This window comes from Nycticebus coucang, chromosome 3 (genome assembly GCF_027406575.1).
Source record: "Nycticebus coucang isolate mNycCou1 chromosome 3, mNycCou1.pri, whole genome shotgun sequence".
NCBI classification, from domain to species: domain Eukaryota; kingdom Metazoa; phylum Chordata; class Mammalia; order Primates; family Lorisidae; genus Nycticebus; species Nycticebus coucang.
In genome coordinates, this window is record NC_069782.1 from 123935114 (window position 1) to 123954733 (window position 19620).

At 38.7% G+C, this 19620-nt stretch overlaps 1 protein-coding gene across 1 annotated transcript in view; it reads left to right on the forward strand.

Moving 5' to 3' along the window:
- The window catches only part of LOC128580648 (cytochrome P450 2C19), a 33322-nt gene extending 16371 nt beyond the window's left edge, over positions 1 to 16951 (forward strand). The window contains exons 8-9 of the mRNA XM_053582779.1: positions 12711 to 12852; positions 16050 to 16951. Of these exons, the coding sequence (XP_053438754.1) occupies positions 12711 to 12852; positions 16050 to 16231 (324 nt within the window). The 3' untranslated portion in view covers positions 16232 to 16951. The remainder of the gene's footprint in view (positions 1 to 12710; positions 12853 to 16049) is intronic.
- Positions 16952 to 19620: the final 2669 nt, after the last annotated feature.

Below are 19620 nucleotides of genomic sequence, written 5' to 3' on the forward strand. Positions count from 1 at the left end.
TCTCCCTAAGAAGAAAAGCTTGGGACCAGATGGCTTCATGTCAGAATTCTACCAAACCTTTAAAGAGGAACTAGTACCTATATTCAACCTTTTCCAAAATATAGGAAAAGAGGGAATACTACCCAACATGTTCTATGAAGCAAATATCCCCCTGATCCCAAAACCAGGAAAAGACCAAACAAGAAAAGAAAATTATAGACCAATATCACTAATGAATATTGATGCAAAAATATTCAACAAGATCCTAACAAACAGAATCCAGCAACACATCAAACAATTTATACATCATGACCAAGTCGGTTTTTATCCCAGGGTCTCAAGGCTGGTTCAATATACGTAAATCTATAAATATAATTCAGCACATAAACAAAATTTAAAAAAAATCACCATATGATCAATTGATGCAGAAAAAGCTTTGAATAATATCCAGCATCCCTTCATGATCAGAACACTTAAGAAAATTGGTATAGAAGGGACAATTCTTAAACTGATACAGGCCATCTACAGCAAATCCACAACATTTCTTAAACTGATAGAGGTCATCTACAGCAAATCCACAGCCAATATTGTATTGAATGAAGTTAAATTGAAATCATTTCCACTCAGCTCAGGAACCAGGCAAGGTTGCCCATTGTTTTCCCTGCTCTTTAACATTGTAATGGAAGTTTTAGCCAGGCAATTAGGGAAGAAAAGGCAATCAAGGGTATCCACATAGGGTCAAAAGAGATCAAATTTTCACTCTTTGCAGATGATATGACTGCATATCTGAAAAACACCAGGGATTCTACTACACAACTCTCAGAAGTGATCAAGGAATACAGCAGCGTCTCAGGTTACAAAATCAACATTCATAAATTGGTAGCCTTTATATATACCAACAATAGCCAAGCTGAAAAAACAGTCAAGGACTCTATTCTATTCACAGTAGTGCCAAAGAAGATGAAATATTTGGGAGTTTATCTAACAAAGCACGTGAAAGATCTCTACAAAGAGAACTATGAAACTCTAAGAAAAGAAATAGCTGAAAATGTTAACAAATGGAAAAACATACCATGCTCATGGCTGGGAAGAATCAACATTGTTAAAATGTCCATACTACCCAAAGCAATATACAATTTTAATGCAATCCCCATTAAAGTTCCACTGTCATACTTTAAAGATCTCGAAAAAATAATACTTTGTTTTATATGGAATCAGAAAAAACTTTGAATAGCCAAGACATTACTCAGAAATAAAAACAAAGCAGGAGGAATTACGCCACCAGACCTCAGACTATACTATAAATCGATAGTGATCAAAACAACATGGTACTGGCACAAAAACAGAGAGATAGATGTATGGAACAGAATAGAGAACCAAGAGATGAACCCAGCTACTTATTGTTATTTGATCTTTGACAAGCCAATTAAAAACATTCAGTGGGTTGCTGTGCACTGTGTGATGCCACGGCACTCTACCGAGGGCGATAAAGTGAAACTCTGTCTCTACAAAAAAGAAAAAAAAAACATTCAGTGGGGAAAGGATTCCCTGTTTAACAAATGGTGCTGGATGAACTGGCTGGCAACCTGTAGAAGACTGAAACTGGACCCACACCTTTCACCATTAACTAAGATAGACTCTCACTGGATTAAAGATTTAAACTTAAGACATGAAACTATGAAAATACTAGAAGAGAGTGCAGGGTAAACTCTTGAGGAAATCGGCCTGGGTGAATATTTTATGAGGAGGACCCCCAGGGCAATTGAAGCAGCATCAAAAATACACTACTGGGACTTGATCAAACTAAAAAGCTTCTGCACAGCCAAGAAGACAGTAAGTAAAGCAAGCAGACAGCCCTCAGATTGGGAGAAGATATTTGCAGGTTATGTCTCCAAACAATCTCTGTAGATTTAATAACCAGAATCCACAGAGAACTCAAACATATTAGCAAGAAAAGAACAAGTGATCCCATCTCAGGCTGGGCAAGGGAATTGAAGAGAAACTTCTCTGAAGAAGACAGGTGTATGGCCTACAGATATATGAAAAAATGTTCAGCATCCTTAATCATCAGAGAAATGAAAATCAAAATTACTTTGAGATATCATCTAACTCCAGTAAGATTAGCCCATATCACACAATCCCAACACCAGAGATGTTGGTGTGGATGTGAAGAAAAGGGAACACTTCTACACTGCTGGTGGGAATGCAAATTAATACATTCTTTTGGAAAGATGTTTGGAGAACACTTAGAGATCTAAAAATAGACCTGCTATTCGATCCTACAATTCCTCTACTAGGTATATACCCAGAACCCCGAAAATCACATTATAACAAAGATATTTGTATCAGAATGTTTATTGTAGCCCAATTCATAATTGCTAAGTCACGAAAGAAGCCCAAGTCCCCATCAACCCTTGAATGGATTAATACATTGTGGCTATGTACTGCATGGAATATTATGCAGTCTTAAAGAAAGATTGAGACTTTACCTCTTTCGTGTTTACATGCATGGAGCTGGAACATATTCTTCTTAGCAAAGTATCTCAAGAATGGAAGAAAATGTATCCAATGTACTCAGCCCTACTATAAAACTAATTTATGGCTTTCATATGAAAGCTATAACCCAATTATAACCCAAGAATATGGGGAAAGGGGAAAGGAAGGGGAGGGAAGGAGAGAGGATAGGCGAAGGGAGGGTAATTGGTGGGACCACATTTACGGTGCATCTTACAAGGGTACATGAGAAACTTACTAAATGTAGAATATAAATGTCTTAACACAATAACTAAGAAAATGCCAGGAAAGCTATGTTAACCAGCGTGATGAAAATTTGTCAAAGGGTACATAAAACCAGTGTATGGTGAAAAAAAAAATAAGAAGAATGTGTTCTAATTCTATTCAGGTGTTTACCTGGGTAAAATATGTAAAGTCCCCATTATTTTTTATGGCTGAATAATATTCCATGGTATACATATACCACAATTTGTTGATCCATTCATGGGTTGATGGGCATTTGGGTTGCTTCCATACATTGTTAAAATGTCCATACTACCCAAAGCAATCTACAGATTTATTGCAATTCTCATCAAAGCACCAATGTCATACTTTAAAGAACTTGAAATAATGGTACTTCCTTTTATGTGGAATCAGAAAAAACCCTAAATAGACAATATAGTACTTAGAAATAAAAACAAATCTTGAGGCATCTGCTACCAGACTTCAGGTTATAATGCAAATCTGTTGTGATCAAAACATCATGGTACTGGCACAAAAATAGAGATGTAGATATATGGAATAGAATAGAGAATCTAGAGATGAACCACATATCATTATTTGGTCTTGGTTAAGCCTAACAAAAGGATATTTAATGTATAGATCAATTTGGAAAAAAATTATAGCTTGACACATTGAATCTTTCTATCCATGAATAAGTTTATGCTTGTAATTTATTTGGGTTGTCTTTTTTTTTTTTTATTGTTGGGGATTCATTGAGGGTACAATAAGCCGGGTTACACTGATTAGAATTGTTAGGTAAAGTCCCTCTTGCAATCATGTCTTGCCCCCATAAAGTGTGACACACACCAAGGCCCCTCCCCCCCCCTCCTTCCCTCTTTCTGTCCCCCCCATAACCATAATTGTCATTAATTGTCCTCATATCAAAATTGAGTACATAGGATTCATGCTTCTCCATTCTTGTGATGCTTTACTAAGAATAATGTCTTCCACGTCCATCCAGGTTAATATGAAGGATGTAAAGTCTCCATTTTTTTTTTTTTTTTTGTGGTTTTTTTGGCCGGGGCTGGGTTTGAACCTGCCACCTCCGGCATATGGGACCAGTGCCCTACTCCTTGAGCCACAGGTGCCACCCAAGTCTCCATTTTTTTTAATGGCTGAATGGTATTCCATGGTGTACATATACCACAGCTTGTTAATCCATTCCTGGGTTGGTGGGCATTTAGGCTGTTTCCACATTTTGGCGATTGTAAATTGAGCTGCAATAAAGAGTCTAGTACAAGTGTCCTTATGATAAAAGGATTTTTGTCCTTCTGGGTAGATGCCCAGTAATGGGATTGCAGGATCAAATGGGAGGTCTAGCTTGAGTGCTTTGAGGTTTCTCCATACTTGCTTCCAGAAAGGTTGTACTAGTTTGCAGTCCCACCAGCAGTGTAAAAGTGTTCCCTTCTCTCCACATCCACGCCAGCATCTGCAGTTTTGAGATTTGGTGATGTGGGCCATTCTCACTGGGGTTAGATGATATCTCAGGGTTGTTTTGATTTGCATTTCTCTAATATATAGAGATGATGAACATTTTTTCATGTGTTTGTTAGCCATTCGTCTGTCGTCTTTAGAGAAAGTTCTATTCATGTCTCTTGCCCATTGATATATGGGATTGTTGGCTTTTTTCATGTGGATTAATTTGAGTTCTCTATAGATCCTAGTTATCAAGCTTTTGTCTGATTGAAAATATGCAAATATCCTTTCCCATTCTGTAGGTTGTCTCTTTGCTTTGGTTATTGTCTCCTTAGCTGTACAGAAGCTTTTCAGTTCAATGAAGTCCCATTTGTTTATTTTTGTTGTTGTTGCAATTGCCATGGCAGTCTTCTTCATGAAGTCTTTCCCCAGGCCAATATCTTCCAGTGTTTTTCCTATGCTTTCTTGGAGGATTTTTATTGTTTCATGCCTTAAATTTAAGTCCTTTATCCATCTTGAATCAATTTTTGTGAGTGGGGAAAGGTGTGGGTCCAGTTTCAGTCTTTTACATGTAGACATCCAGTTCTCCCAACACCATTTATTGAATAGGGAGTCTTTCCCCCAAGGTATGTTCTTGTTTGGTTTATCAAAGATTAGGTGGTTGTAAAATGTTAGTTTCATTTCTTGGTTTTCAATTCGATTCCAAGTGTCTATGTCTCTGTTTTTGTGCCAGTACCATGCTGTCTTGAGCACTATGGCTTTGTAGTACAGACTAAAATCTGGTATGCTGATGCCCCCAGCTTTATTTTTGTTACAGAGAACTGCCTTAGCTATACAGGGTTTCTTCCGGTTCCATACAAAACACAGAATCATTTTTTCCAAATCTTGAAAGTACAATGTTGGTATTTTGATAGGAATGGCATTGAATAGGTAGATTGCTTTGGGAAGTATAGACATTTTAACAATGTTGATTTTCCCATCCATGAGCATGGTATGTTCTTCCATTTGTTAATATCCTCTGCTTTTTCATTTCTGAGGATTTCATAGTTTTCTTTATAGAGATCCTTCACCTCCTTCGTTAGGTATATTCCTAGGTATTTCATTTTCTTTGAAACTATGGTGAAGGGAGTTGTGTCCTTAATTAGCTTCTCATCTTGACTTTTATTGGTGTACACAAAGGCTACTGACTTGTGGACATTGATTTTATATCCTGAAACATTACTGTATTTTTTGATGACTTCTAGGAGTCTTGTGGTTGAGTCTTTGGGGTTCTCTAAGTATAAGATCATGTCATCAGCAAAGAGGGAGAGTTTGACCTCCTCTGTTCCCATTTGGATTCCCTTTATTTCCTTGTCTTGCCTAATTGTATTGGCTAGAACTTCCAGCACTATGTTGAATAGTAAAGGTGACAGAGGACAACCTTGTCTGGTTCCAGTTCTAAGAGGAAAAGCTTTCAGTTTTACTCCATTCAGTAAAATATTGGCTGTTGGTTTGTCATAGATAGCTTCAATCAGTTTTAGAAATGTGCCACCTATGCCTATACTCTTCAGTGTTCTAATAAGAAAAGGATGCTGGATTTTATCAAATGCTTTTTCTGCATCTATTGAGAGGATCATGTGATCTTTATTTTTGCCTTAATTAATATGGTGGATAACGTTTATAGACTTGCGTATGTTAAACCAGCCTTGCATCCCTGGGATGAAGCCTACTTGATCATGATGAATGACTTTTTTGATGATAAGCTGTAATCTATTGGCTAGGATTTTGTTGAGAATTTTTGCATCTATATTCATGAGTGAGATTGTGAGATTGGTCTGAAATTCTCCTTTTTGTTTGGGTCTTTCCCTGGTTTTGGTATCAGGTGATGTTTGCTTCATAGAATGTGTTGGGGAAGATTCCTTCTTCCTCAATTTTTTGGCATAATTTCTGCAGTACAGGAATAAGCTCTTCCTTGAAGGTTTGATAGAATTCTGGAGTGAAGCCATCTGGACCAGGGCATTTTTTGGTTGGAAGCTTTTTTATTGTTTCTTTGATCTCAGTGCTTGAAATTGGTCTGTTCAGGAGCTCTATTTCTTCCTGGCTGAGTCTAGGGAGAGGGTGTGATTCCAAATATTGATCCATTTCTTTCACATTGTCAAATTTCTGGGCATAGAGTTTCTGGTAGTATTCAGAGATGATCTCTTGTATCTCTGTGGGATCAGTTGTTATTTCCCCTTTATCATTTCTGATTGAGGTTACTAGAGATTTTACTTTTCTATTCCTCGTTAGTCTGGCCAATGGTTTATCTATTTTATTTATTTTTTCAAAAAACCACCTCCTTGTTTCATTAATTTTCTGAATGATTCTTTTGTTTTCAATTTCATTGATCTCTGATTTGATTTTGGATATTTCTTTTCTTCTACTGAGTTTAGGCTTAGATTGTTCTTCTTTTTCCAATTCCATAAGATCTCTTGTGAGATTGTTGATGCGCTCTCTTTCTGTTTTTCGAATGCAGGCATCTAAAGCGATGAATTTTCCTCTCAAAACTGCTTTTGCAGTATCCCACAGGTTCTGGTAGCTTGTGTCTTCATTGTTGTTATGCTCAAGGAAGTTAATGATTTCCTGTTTTATTTCTTCCTGCACCCATCTGTTACTCAACAGAAGATTGTTTAATTTCCATGCCTTTGGGTGGGGTCGAGCATTTTTGTTAGAGTTGAGTTCCACCTTTAGTGCCTTATGGTCTGAGAACATACAAGGTAAAATTTCAATTCTTTTGATTCTGTTGATATTTGTTTTGTGTCCCAGGATATGATCAATTTTGGAGAATGTTCCATGAGGTGATGAGAAGAATGTATATTCTTTATCTTTGGGATGGAGTGTTCTATATGCATCTATCAAGCGCAGTTGTTCTAGGGTCTCATTTAAATCTCTTATATCCTTGTTTAATTTCTGTTTAGAGGATCTGTCCAGCTCTGTCAGAGGAGTGTTAAGGTCCCCTGTTATTATGGTATTATCAGATATCATATTACTCAGACTGAGTAAGGTCTGTTTCAAGAATCTGGGAGCATTTAAATTGGGTGCATAAATATTTAGAATTGAAATGTCTTCTTGTTGTATTTTTCCCTTGACCAATATAAAGTGACCATCTTTGTCTTTTTTGACTTTAGTTGCTTTAAATCCACATGTATCTGAAAATAAGATTGCAACTCCTCTTTTCTTCTGAATTCCATTTGCCTGAAAAATTGTCTTCCAACCCTTGACTCGGAGCTTTAATTTGTCTTTTGAAGCCAGGTGTGTTTCTTGCAGACAGCAAATGGATGGCTTGTGTTTTTTAATCCAGTCAACCAATCTATGTCCCTCAGTGGGGAATTCAAGCCATTAACATTTATAGAGATAATTGATAAGTGTGGTAGTATTCTATTCATCTTATTTGGTGAGAGTCCATTGCTTAGTTTTATCTTTTGCATCAGTGTGGAGGTTAGGTTCTGTCCTTTAATTTCTGAGTTCTTATTTTTCTGCTGATCCATTGTGGTGGTCAGTGTGCAGAACAGGTTGAAGTATTTCCAGTAGAGCTAGTCTTGTTGTGGCGAATTTCCTCAATGTTTGTATATCCGTAAATGATTTGATTTCTCCATCAATTTTGAAGCTTAGCTTAGCAGTGTACAGAATTCTGGGCTGGAAATTGTTCTGTTTAAGTAGATTAAAGGTAGATGACCATTGTCTTCTTGCTTGGAAAGTTTCATTAGAGAAGTCTGCGGTCACTCTGATGGATTTGCCCCTGTAGGTCAACTGGCGCTTACTCCTGGCAGCTTGCAGAATCTTTTCTTTTGTCTTGACTTTGGACAGGTTCATCACAATGTGTCTTGGAGAAGCTCGGTTAGAGTCGAGGCGACCTGGGGTCCGATAGCCTTCTGAAAGCAGTATGTCAGAATCTTTGGTGATATTTGGGAAATTTTCTTTTATAATATTCTCTAGTATGGCTTCAATTCCTCTGGGGTATTCTTCTTCCCCTTCTGGAATTCCTATAACTCGTATGTTGGAACGCTTCATAAAGTCCCATAATTCTGACAGTGAACGTTCTGCTTTCTCTCTCTTCTGCCTCTTTTACTATCTGAGTTATCTCAAAAACTTTGTCTTCTACCTCTGAAATTCTTTCTTCTGCATGGTCTAACCTGTTGCTGATACTTTGCATTGCATCTTTAAGTTCCCTGATTGACTGTTTCATTTCCTTCAGCTCTGCTATATCCTTTTTATATTCTTCGTATCGTTCATCTCTTATTTGATTCTGTTTTTGAATTTCCTTTTGGTTATTTTCCACTTTATTAGCAGTTTCCTTCATTGTTTCCATCATTTCTTTTATTGTTTTCATCATGTGTATTCTAAATTCCCTTTCTGTCATTCCTAACATTTCTTTATAGGTGGAATCCTCTGCAGTAGCTACCTCATGGTCCCTTGGCGGGGTTGTTCTGGACTGGTTCTTCATGTTGCCTGGAGTTTTCTGCTGATTCTTCCTCATGAGTGATTTCTTTTATCTGTTTCCTTGCCCTAATTTTCCTTTCACTTCCCCTTGCTCTTTAAGTTCTCGTGCCTGTGGACTAAGGGTTACGGGAGCGGAAGGGTGAGAAGGTTGAAGAGCAAAAAAGGGATGAAATAAAGGAGGACTGAGTGAGAAGAAAAAAAAAGAAAAATAGAGAAAGGAGAGGGGGTGGGTAAAAGGAATATTGACAAAAAGAAGAGAGGCACAGAAAGAGGGAGACAGAGCAATATAGTACAGTAGGGTACTTTGATACAACCTTAAAAAAAAAAAAAACAACTTCTGGGGGTGCCCAGTTGGGCAGTTCCCTTGAGGTCAGCAGCTCTTTGCTAACCTGATCAGACACAGTACCCCACCTCCACCAAGTAGAGAGGAAAGACAAAAATGCTATAAATCAAACCAAAACAAGCAAACAGAAAACTTTACGGGATAAAATTGGGTGGAAAACCAAATAATAGCGGTAGAAACACTAACAAAAATGAAGTTCTAATCATTGAAATAGGCAGCAATGGGAAATTATAATTAAACTAGAAAAATTGAGAAAGAAAAAGGATCTGTATGGAAAAGGTTGAACTTAAAAAACAAAACAACAATCAACAACATCAAAATAAACAACAAAAAAAAAACCAAACCAAAAAAAAAAAAAAGAACACAACCAAAAACAAAGTAGTATGTATATGTTATTGAATATTGTCTGTGCAACATGTTGTCTTCTGGGGTATGAGATGTTAATCACAGTTCTGATACGACTGGAGGCTGCAAGTTTCTCATACCCCAGCAGGTAGACACCCTAAATCTCTCTTCAGCCCACTTAAAAGGCCCTTTGAACTTGTTCACTTGCTGAGCGGAAGCTTTCCCAGGGAAGCGCTTGTCGCTGGAATCACTGCTGAAGTGGCTATCCACTTACCCTGTGTGCCAAAACTGGTCTCCCTCTGCCCCCGAGGGTTAGGACTGCCAGGCGGCTCAGACCCCGCCCTTAGGCTACTTGGTCGCTGGGTTACCAGCTCCCACCCAATTCTAGCTCTGCTACCCTGAGGGCGGAGCTTGCCGGGGCAGATCGCTCACAATGGCTGCCTGTGACCCAGAGCCAAACACTATTAGCTCCGTCTGGCTCAGCGGCTCAGACTGGGGCCCTAGACAAAGGCCAACGTTCTCCGCACTCCCGCTCAGGCTCTCCCCTACGCAGTTCAGCTGAGTGTCAAGTCCAAAGACACCAAAACAGTTCACAGGTAAGGCCTTTCTGGTTTGCAGTCTCGCTGCTACTGAACTTACAGTTGCGGGCGGGTTTAGACGGATTGAACACACACGACCACTTGCCAGTTTTCCACTGTTTTAGTCCTCCTCTTGGGGTCCAGAAGTCTCTCGCTGACTCCCTGTATCCTCTCAGGGGTGATGATAGGCAGATCCCACCAGCCAGAGATGCCTGGAGTCCTATTTCCCCAGACTCACGGTGCCCAGATGCAAGGAAGCTGTTACTCGGCTGCCATCTTGCTCCGCCTGGCTATTTGGGTTGTCTTTTATTTTCTTAGTAATATTTATTTTCAGTGCAGTGGTTTGCAAAAACTTTGGGAACATTTTTCTAGATAATTATTATTTTTATTGTTATACATTTATAAAATGCCTTTTCTATTTCTTTGTACATACTATTAGCAAGCGGATATATTATATAATTGATTTTAGCATTATTATAACATAAATCCAGCTCTTTTCTAAATTGACTAATCATTGCTAATTTGACTGTGGATTCATGGGGAATTTCCATGTACATTATTTGGCTATCTAGGCTAATACCATGTACATATTTGTTTTATTTCTCATTTTCCAATTCTTGTGTCCTTAATTTCTGCTTATTATATTTTTGCACTGGCTGGTATTTCCAGGATGGTGTTGAACAGAATTGGTGATAGCGGGCATCCTTGTTTCATTTATTATCTGCAATAAAGGGTGGAGGTTTAACAACTCACTGCTGAAAATGATGCTTTAAATTGATTTAGGTATATATTCTTCATTAGATTAGGAAAGCTTGCACTCTTCTCTTATTTTTATATGAATTTTTGTCATAAATTTGTGTCTAATTTTATCAAATTGATTTTCTGCATTTATTGGAACGATAGTATATGTTTTCTCTACCTTCGGTTTTAAACACACACACGTCGACATAGTTGGATTTGATGTGCTTCATTTTATTCAGGACTTCTGTATTTGTATTTATGATGTATTTTGATCTGTGTTTTTACTTCTTCAAAATTTTCTGGTCAGACTTCTGATGCCAAGATAATGGTGGCTCATGAAATTAGGAAGAAACATTCCTATATGTGGGTCTGTGTTTATTTCCTTTCCTTCCCCATTTTTTTTCTTGGACCACTTAGTTGTATCTTTGAAATGCTTAATAATTTTTGGTAAAATACCAAATATCAAAAATGTAAACATGTAGAGTACCAGAGATATTTATCTCCTTCAAGAAAAGATTCATTCCTCTCTCTTAGGCAGTCATAATAATGTAAGAACTCTTACCCTGATTCAGAGTTGAACATGATGTAAACACAGTTGGAATTAACTATAGCCACTAACTTACCTCTCTGATGTTTTCCCATCGCTAGATTTTTTTTTTTTTTTTTTTGCAGTTTTTGGCCAGGGCCTTGTTTGAACCTGCCACCTCCAGTATATGGAGGTGGTGCCCTACTCCTTTGAGCCACAGGCACTGCCCCATCCATTTAGACTCTTGAGAACAATTTTTGTCTTAGCAGCTGTATGATGCCTTCTAACACATGGTTTCCATATTCATTTAGACGTTCTAGATGCTATGCTACCTACTACTCTCTTCCATTAAAAACAGGCCATATTATTACTAAAATTAAAAAAAGTATAACCCAAAGTTGTATTTTCAAGGAGAACAAATCAATAAATTTTGTTAGGTTGCAAGGTCTTATGCCCTTGGTTATACAAAGTTCCTTAGTAATAAAATGGTATCTGAAAGATCTCTCCTTTGTAGAATTTCTGCTTATCACATATAATGAATAAAAATCTATGGCAAGGTCCATTAAGACTGTGTAAAAGTCCTTCCTAAACCGGGTGGCGCCTGTGGCTCAGTTGGTAAGGCGACGGCCCCATATACCGAGGGTGGCGGGTTCAAGTCCGGCCCCGGCCAAACTGCAACAAAAAAAAAATAGCCGGGCGTTGTGGCGGGCGCCTGTAGTCCCAGCTGCTCGGGAGGCTGAGGCAAGAGAATCGCTTAAGCCCAGGAGTTGGAGGTTGCTGTGAGCTGTGTGAGGCCACGGCACTCTACCGAGGGCCATAAAGTGAGACTCTGTCTCTACGAAAAAAAAAAAAAAGTCCTTCCTAAACCATGCACTCTGAAGTTTGAGCTTTAATTGAAGATCCTTGTCTGAAATGAAAATCCTGACCTGAATTCTTACAAAGTGATGATTTTTCTCATTTCATCATTTCTTTCTGTGTTTTAAAGGTAGGACTGATTTGTAATGAATATCTTTCCCATAATGAAGACCATCAAACTACATGGCAATGATGAACACCGTTTTACACTTAACATATTTGTTGTTACTATTGCAGACGGTGATTTTTAAAATTACAACATATGATGATTATAAATGCCCTCTGAACAGAAAATGTAGACATTTCAACTGCCAAGAGAGGCTTTCCTTTTAAAGCATGCTCTACATATGAAATATATGTCAAAACTGAAATGATGAAATAGAGCAGCAAGTGGGGATAGTCACTCATGTCCAAAATTTATTATACGGTGAAAAAATTCAGAAGGTTTAGCACCAAAGTACCAGAGTACCAAATACTTCAAATGTGATTGGAGCCTACTTTATCAAGATCACTGACGCTCGCTTTAACTTCGTGTCTTTTATTACTAGGTCTGTCTGGTTGGAAGTGTACTGTCTGGAAACGTTACAGCACTTCCTCATAGACAGATCAAAAGAATTAACCAGGCAATTACCATTGTTTCTTCCAGTTGCATGACTTCTTTATAACTTGGTTTATTTATGTTTGTGGTTTCCAGGGCACAACCATATTAACATCCCTAACATCTGTGCTGCATGACTGCAAGGAATTCCCCAACCCAGAAAAGTTTGACCCAGACCACTTTCTGGATGCGAGTAGCAACTTTAAGAAAAGTGACTACTTCATGCCTTTCTCAGCAGGTAATAGAAATTTATTTACATTTGTACTTCAGAGAATAAGATTGTTTGGGGGATCAGTTGGAATTTCCATGGTGTCTCTTCTGGATTTGACATAATTAATTGCTCCTTGTACATGATCAGAGCATCACTCCCTGTGCCCATGTGCTCCCCACCTCAGGATACTTCCTTGCTGTTGGGCCAGATTAGATGGGTTTGGGGGAGTTGACCCAGTTTCTCCCAGCTGAAGTATAGGTTGGTTGAATTCTGCCACTAGGTACATAACTAAGGTACCAAGGAAATCCTACAAAAACTTAGAACTCAATTATCCTTCCAGGTAATTAAAAAAGATGCAGAGTCCCCAACGTATCTGAAGAATGAAAAAGCAAGCATCCCATGTCCTGAAAACTAAGTTGAAACAACTACATCCCACATGAGAGAAAAACACAAATTCAAGACGGAGGGAGGGGGAGGGGTGGTTTGGTAAGTTCCTACTTAACAGGTACAATGTAGGGGTGTATTTCACACTTCCTGGGGGAAGAACAGGACTACAATTTGGACTTGACTCTACAAATGCAAACAATGTAACCTAATCATATATACCCTCATACTAATGTGAAAAAACCTGAAATAACTCATTTATCCCTTACTTACTTACCATGAGAAAGGCATCTACCTCCAAAGCTCCATTGAGTGTCTTCTATGTGGTGTTCTCATCCCCAGGTGAGCTCTGAGGATACAAATAAGCTCAGGCACAAGAGGGAGTCTTAAGAACTCACTCCCAAGTTAGGGAAGTAGATGAGTAAATGTGCTCATTATAATTCAGTATGACTGGGGCTGTGAGCGAGAAATGCACAGGCTACGGGTGTAGGGGACAGAGAGAGAAGATGCCTGCCCTGCCCTCTCACATCCCACTCTGAGGCGTAAAATGGAGGAAGCAATTCTGTTCTCATAGCAGAAAGGACATTTAAGCTGCCTCAAAGGAGGCAGAGAAAATAGAATGGGAAGAAGGCAGGGAATTTTTAAGAAGGTAATGAACCAGAGGAGCAGGACATCCCTCTAAATCAAAGATGTCTCTCCCTAAGAACCATGGAGTCAGGAAAACATCAGGAATGTGGCTGGCTACTCTGTGGTGATTACAGAGCATTCTGTTCCTTGTCCTGTCATGCTTAGCTATCTTGGATATTGTTTCCCCATAGCTGTGGTATGTGTGCTGAGTCTCTGGACATGCAACCCCCATTCTATATTCTGTTGCATTTTTCAATTTTTTTCTCTTCAGTTTAGTATGAGGGTGTAGATGATTTAGTTACATTGTTTGCATTTGTTTGGTAAAGTCCAAGTTGTCTGTGTGCCCTTTCCCAGGAGGTCTGCCATACATGCTTACATTGTACCTGTTAGGTGAGAACACAGCAATCCCTCTCCTTCCTCCAGCCTTGCCCACTCTCTCCTTCTCCTGAGCCCCAACTTGAGTTTAATTGTGTTTTTCTCTAATGTGATTGTGTATTTGTTTGTCTGCTGGTTTCATGTTAGTATTTAGTACACTGGATACTTGCCTTTCCAATCTTATGATACTTTACTAATTAGAATGTTCATCAAATCCATCCAGATTAATAAAAAAAAGTCAAGTCTCCATCTTTTTTATGCCTGAATAGCATTCCATATGTAGTATGTGTATATATATATCTCGCAGCAGTTTACTGATCCATTCGTGAGTTGATAGGCACTTGGGTTGATTCCACATCTCGGCAATTGTGAGTGAGCTATAATAAACATTCCAGTACAGATGTCCTTATGGTAAGCAGTTTTTTTTCCTTCTGCTGTTGATCCCTAGTAATGGATTGTAGGATCAAATGAAATGTCTACTTTGATTTCTTTGAGGATTTTCCATACTTCTTATTGAAAAGACTGTATTAGTTTGCAATCCCACCAACAGTGTAAAAATGTTCCCTTCTCTCCACATCTGCACCGGCATCTGCAGCTTTGGGACACTGTGATGTGGGCTATTTTTTCTGGGGTTTGGTGATAATCTCATGGTTATTTTATTTTCATTTCTCTAAGAATTAGGGAGGATGAACATTTTTTCATGTGTTTGTTGGCCATTCTGTGGCTTTTTATATCTGCTTTATATCTGGCACTGTAGATACCAAGATAATGAGGAAAGTGCCCTCCCTTCAAAACTCACATTTTAGCACAGTCAAAAATAAACTGAGAGGTCTGATTCCAGGTGATCCCTGCTATTTTCATTGGTTTGCGATGCCCTAATGAAGTTCCCAAGATTGGTAATTTATAAAGAACAGAAATTTATTACTCACAGTTCTGGAGGCAGGGCAGTCCATGATCAAGGCATGAGCAATGTTGCTATGTAGTGAGGGCCTGTTCCTGTAGAAGATGCTCTCTTTGTGTCCTCCCATGGTGGAAGGGCAAAAAGAGCAAGAGGGGGAAAATAGCTCCCTTGCATCTCTTTTGTAGTGTATGATAATTCATTATTAGTCTACCAAGTGCAGAGTCCCCAGGCGTTATTATTCATCTTATATGGTGGCATCCCTTGATACTGTTTCAGGAGGGATTTTATTTCAGTGTATCAATTTGAGAGAGAAACATTCAGAACATAACAAATGCTGCAGTGAAAACATGAATTTGATGTTGAGGAAACTCTGAGAGGACAGGACTATTGCTTGAGGGTATTACAAAGAGCATAAAGAGGAAATGAAATGTGAGCTGTGTTCTGAATGTAATATAAGAAAAGTGCATCTCAGCCAAAGGAACAGCATGATATAAAACGGCACTGCAGTGTTTATTGGAGAGTGATGAAGATGTGTATGATTAGTGCTGATAATAGAGGGTGTGAAGAGTGGAAGAAAGATCATGGCATGTCAGACTAGGGACAGGAATCCTGAGAATCTGGGCGTGTTTCTTAAAAAACATAAACAGAAACTCAAAACATCAAAATAGCAGTTTCGATAGAATACTATTTAATAAAGTACCTGACATGGAGTTGATACTTAATAAATATTTGTTAAATGCATGGTGCCCTGAGGATGAGATCTTAGGTGTTCAGAAAATATGTCCATTCTTTGTTCATTTGCCTATACAACTTCCTTCCTTCCTTCCTTGAATTCATAAAAAAGTTATTGTGTATCCTTTATTCTAGTCACAAACAGTAGTTTTCACAGTCATTGCTACACAGAAGGAGTAATTACCCTTTCTGTTGTTATTTTTAGGAAAACGGATGTGTGCAGGAGAAGGACTGGCCCGCATGGAACTGTTTTTATTCCTGACCACCATTCTACAGAACTTTAACCTGAAATCTCTGGTGGACACTAAGGACCTTGACACCACCCCCGTTTTCAATGGATTTGCTTCTCTACCACCTTTTTACCAGCTCTGCTTTATTCCTTTCTGACGCAGAGCAGATGGTGTGGCTGCTGCTGTGCTGGCCCCTGCATATCCCTCTCCTCTAGGACATCATTTACCTCCTTCCCACTATCAGAGATGCCTTCTCTGACCTCTGCTCTCACATCTTCACATTCCCTCCAGATCCAGTGGGCATTATAGCTCATTTTAAGAGAATTTCCTTAGTTTCACTACTCAAACACACCTATTAGAGTAGGAATAGTCTATAATCCTTGTATTGATTGGCACATGTAATAATCCTTACCTAATATTGAGTTACTAATGTTGTCACTGTAAAACAGAGAAAATGATTAGTGTATGATAATTCAGACTTATTTTCCTGCACATTCTAAAGATAAGTCATTATTATTTGTTGGGTGAGTTTTCAGACTTTCTTTCTTTTGTGCACAAGGCAAGTAGAATATAAATGGAAATAGAGTCCCAGGCAGCCATGCTTATCCTCAAAATGATAGGCAAAGACAAGGACATAGGAGAAGAAGGTAGAGAAGGTCTCTTGGCTGAGTGTCTCCTAAAGTTACTAGAGGGTGTATTTGAAGGAAAATCTGTGTCCAGAAGCAACTCCGAACTGTAAGGAAATGTTGGTAAGATTAGTGATAAGGAGAAATGAACCCTATGTACTAGAATTTATGTACTTACTTTGGTATTGCTGTGTCATTAATACAAAGTGGAATTCATTTCTCCTAAATAAAGATGCAGATTATTTTTATTACTTTTAGTTTACAACATTGGAAACATGCTTTCATGTCGCTACTCATGTGTTCTGAGTGATACTCTTTTTCTTCCCAAACCCAAAGAAAATCCCTGAGAGAAATGACCAGGTTTTATTATTTTCCATTTCTACTACATTCTTTTACACTTAACATAAGTGTGACGGTCATTCGATGGTGGGGTTCTGGAGTCATTAGCCTCATGTTGCCTCGAAAGCAAAGTCAAGAGGACAACTTAACACTCCAAACTGTACTCGTCTTGGGTTGTCTTCTTCTTGAAGTGTATGACTTGAGTATTGATGCCATTCATTACCCTTCTCTCAGCTCCTTTGTCGTGAGAAGCGACTGAAATTTCAAAGAGATTTTAAAGACAACATATACATCCATACGTGTACATGTACATCCATACATATATGTGCATGTAAGTATATATTAACACTATATGAAATATAATTTATGTGTACTTAGACATGGAGTTAACTGATTATTTACAATATTGTGCTCTTACAGTACGTATTGTGTTAGAACTTGCTGATTTTCTACTTAGCTTTATGCCAAGAAAACTTAGGCAAATTATTCAAATAGATTACAGAAGAGAAAATGGAAATGGCTATTACATAGATGGAATGATCCAAATTAAAATTACACATTATACATTAAAAAGCTTCTTAATTGACACATGAAGATGTTCTAATGCAGTGTTAGCAAAGGTGTAAGCAAACACCTATAGGCGAGATAAAATGAAGGAGTTGGCATGCTGCTTACTTCTGGAGGCTCTAGGGGAGAATGTAATTTCCTATTTCTTTTTTCTAAGGTCTGTCTGCATTCCTTGGCACATGAACTCTTTTTTGCATCACTCTGGATTCTATCCTCTGTAGTCACACCTCCTACTCGTTGTCACACCTACTACTGACTCCTATTCTCTTCCTGCTCTCTTATGAGCCCTCTTGTGATTACATTGAGCCCACTTGGATAATCCAGATAGGTCTCCCCATGTCAAGGCATGTTAAACCCACCATACTACTATTATACTCATTTTAACAACCATAGGACTAAGCAGATGCTCAGTGAAGTGTGGAAGGTAGATAGGCTGAATTCCTCATGAACCTCCCAACTCAGGGGAATGTCTGCATGACTATCCCTGCCTTAGGAAATCAGCAGTGCAGGGGAGCTAAGATCATTAATTAGTAGCTTAGGCCACAGAAACTGAGATGTCCGCCTGACAAGATAAGATATGCTCTCTCCCCTCTGTCTCCCACTTGCATTGTTATCTGGCCACTTCAGATGTTCCATTACCCTATGTCCCTGATTACCCTTTACTCAACCTTCCTGGGGTCTGTAATCTCTCCTCTCTCATTCTTAACCTTGAATGCTGACTACTGACTGCTTTGCATTCTTTTCTTTTCTTTTCTTTTTTTTTTTTTTGTAGAGATATAATCTCACTTTATCGCCCTCGGTAGAGTGCCATGGCATCACACTGCTCACAGGAACCTCCAACACCTGGGCTTAGGCGATTCTCTTGCCTCAGCCTCCCGAGGAGCTGGGACTAATGGCACCTGCCACAATGCCCAGATACTTTTTTTTTGTTGCAGTTCAGCTGGGGCCAGGTTCAAACCCATCACTCTCAGTATATGCGGCTGGCGCCCTACCCACTGAGGCACAGGCACTACCCTCTTTTTAAAATTTTTTTTTATTAAATCATAGCTGTGTACATTAATGCAATCATGGGGTACAATGTGCTGCTTTTGTATACAATTTGAAATATTTTCATCAAACTGGTTAAAATAGCTTTCATGGACTTTTCTTAGTTATTGAGTTAAGACATTTATATTCTACATTTAGTAAGTTTCACATGTACCCTTGTAAGATGCACTGTAGGTGTACTCCCACCAATTACTCTCCCTCCGCCCACCCTCCCCTCTCCCCTCCCCTACCTCTCTGCTTTCCACTTCTTCTTGGACTATAATTGGGTTACAGCTTTCATATGAATGCTATAAATTGGTTTCATAGTAGGGGTGAGTACATTGCATACTTTTTCTTCCATTCTTTGTTTTTTTTTATTAAATCATAACTGTATACATTGATATGATCATGGGGCATCATACACTCGCTTCATAGACCATTTGACACATTTTCATCACAATGGTTAACATAGCCTTTCTGGCATTATCTCAGTTACTGTGCCAAAACATTTACATTCTACATTTACCAAGGTTCGCAAATACCCCTGTAAGATGCACCACAGGTATGATCCCACCGATCCCCCTCCCTCTACCCACCACCCCCCGCCCTCCCCTCCCTTCCCCACTTCCCCCTATTGTTAGTTTGTAACTGGGTTATAGCTTTCATGTGAGAGCCCCAAATTAGTTTCATAGTAGGGCTGAGTACATTGGGTACTTTTTCTTCCATTCTTGAGATACTTTACTAAGAAGAATATGTTCCAGCTCCATCCATGTAAACATGAAAGAGGTAAAGTCTCCATCTTTCTTTAAGGCTGCATAATATTCCACAGTGTACATATATCACACTTTATTGATCCATTCATGGGTCGATGGGCACTTGGGCTTCTTCCATGACTTAGCAATTATGAATTGGTTTGCAATAAACATTCTGGTACTAATACCTTTGTTATAATGTGATTTTTGGTCTTCTGGATATATACCGAGTGGAG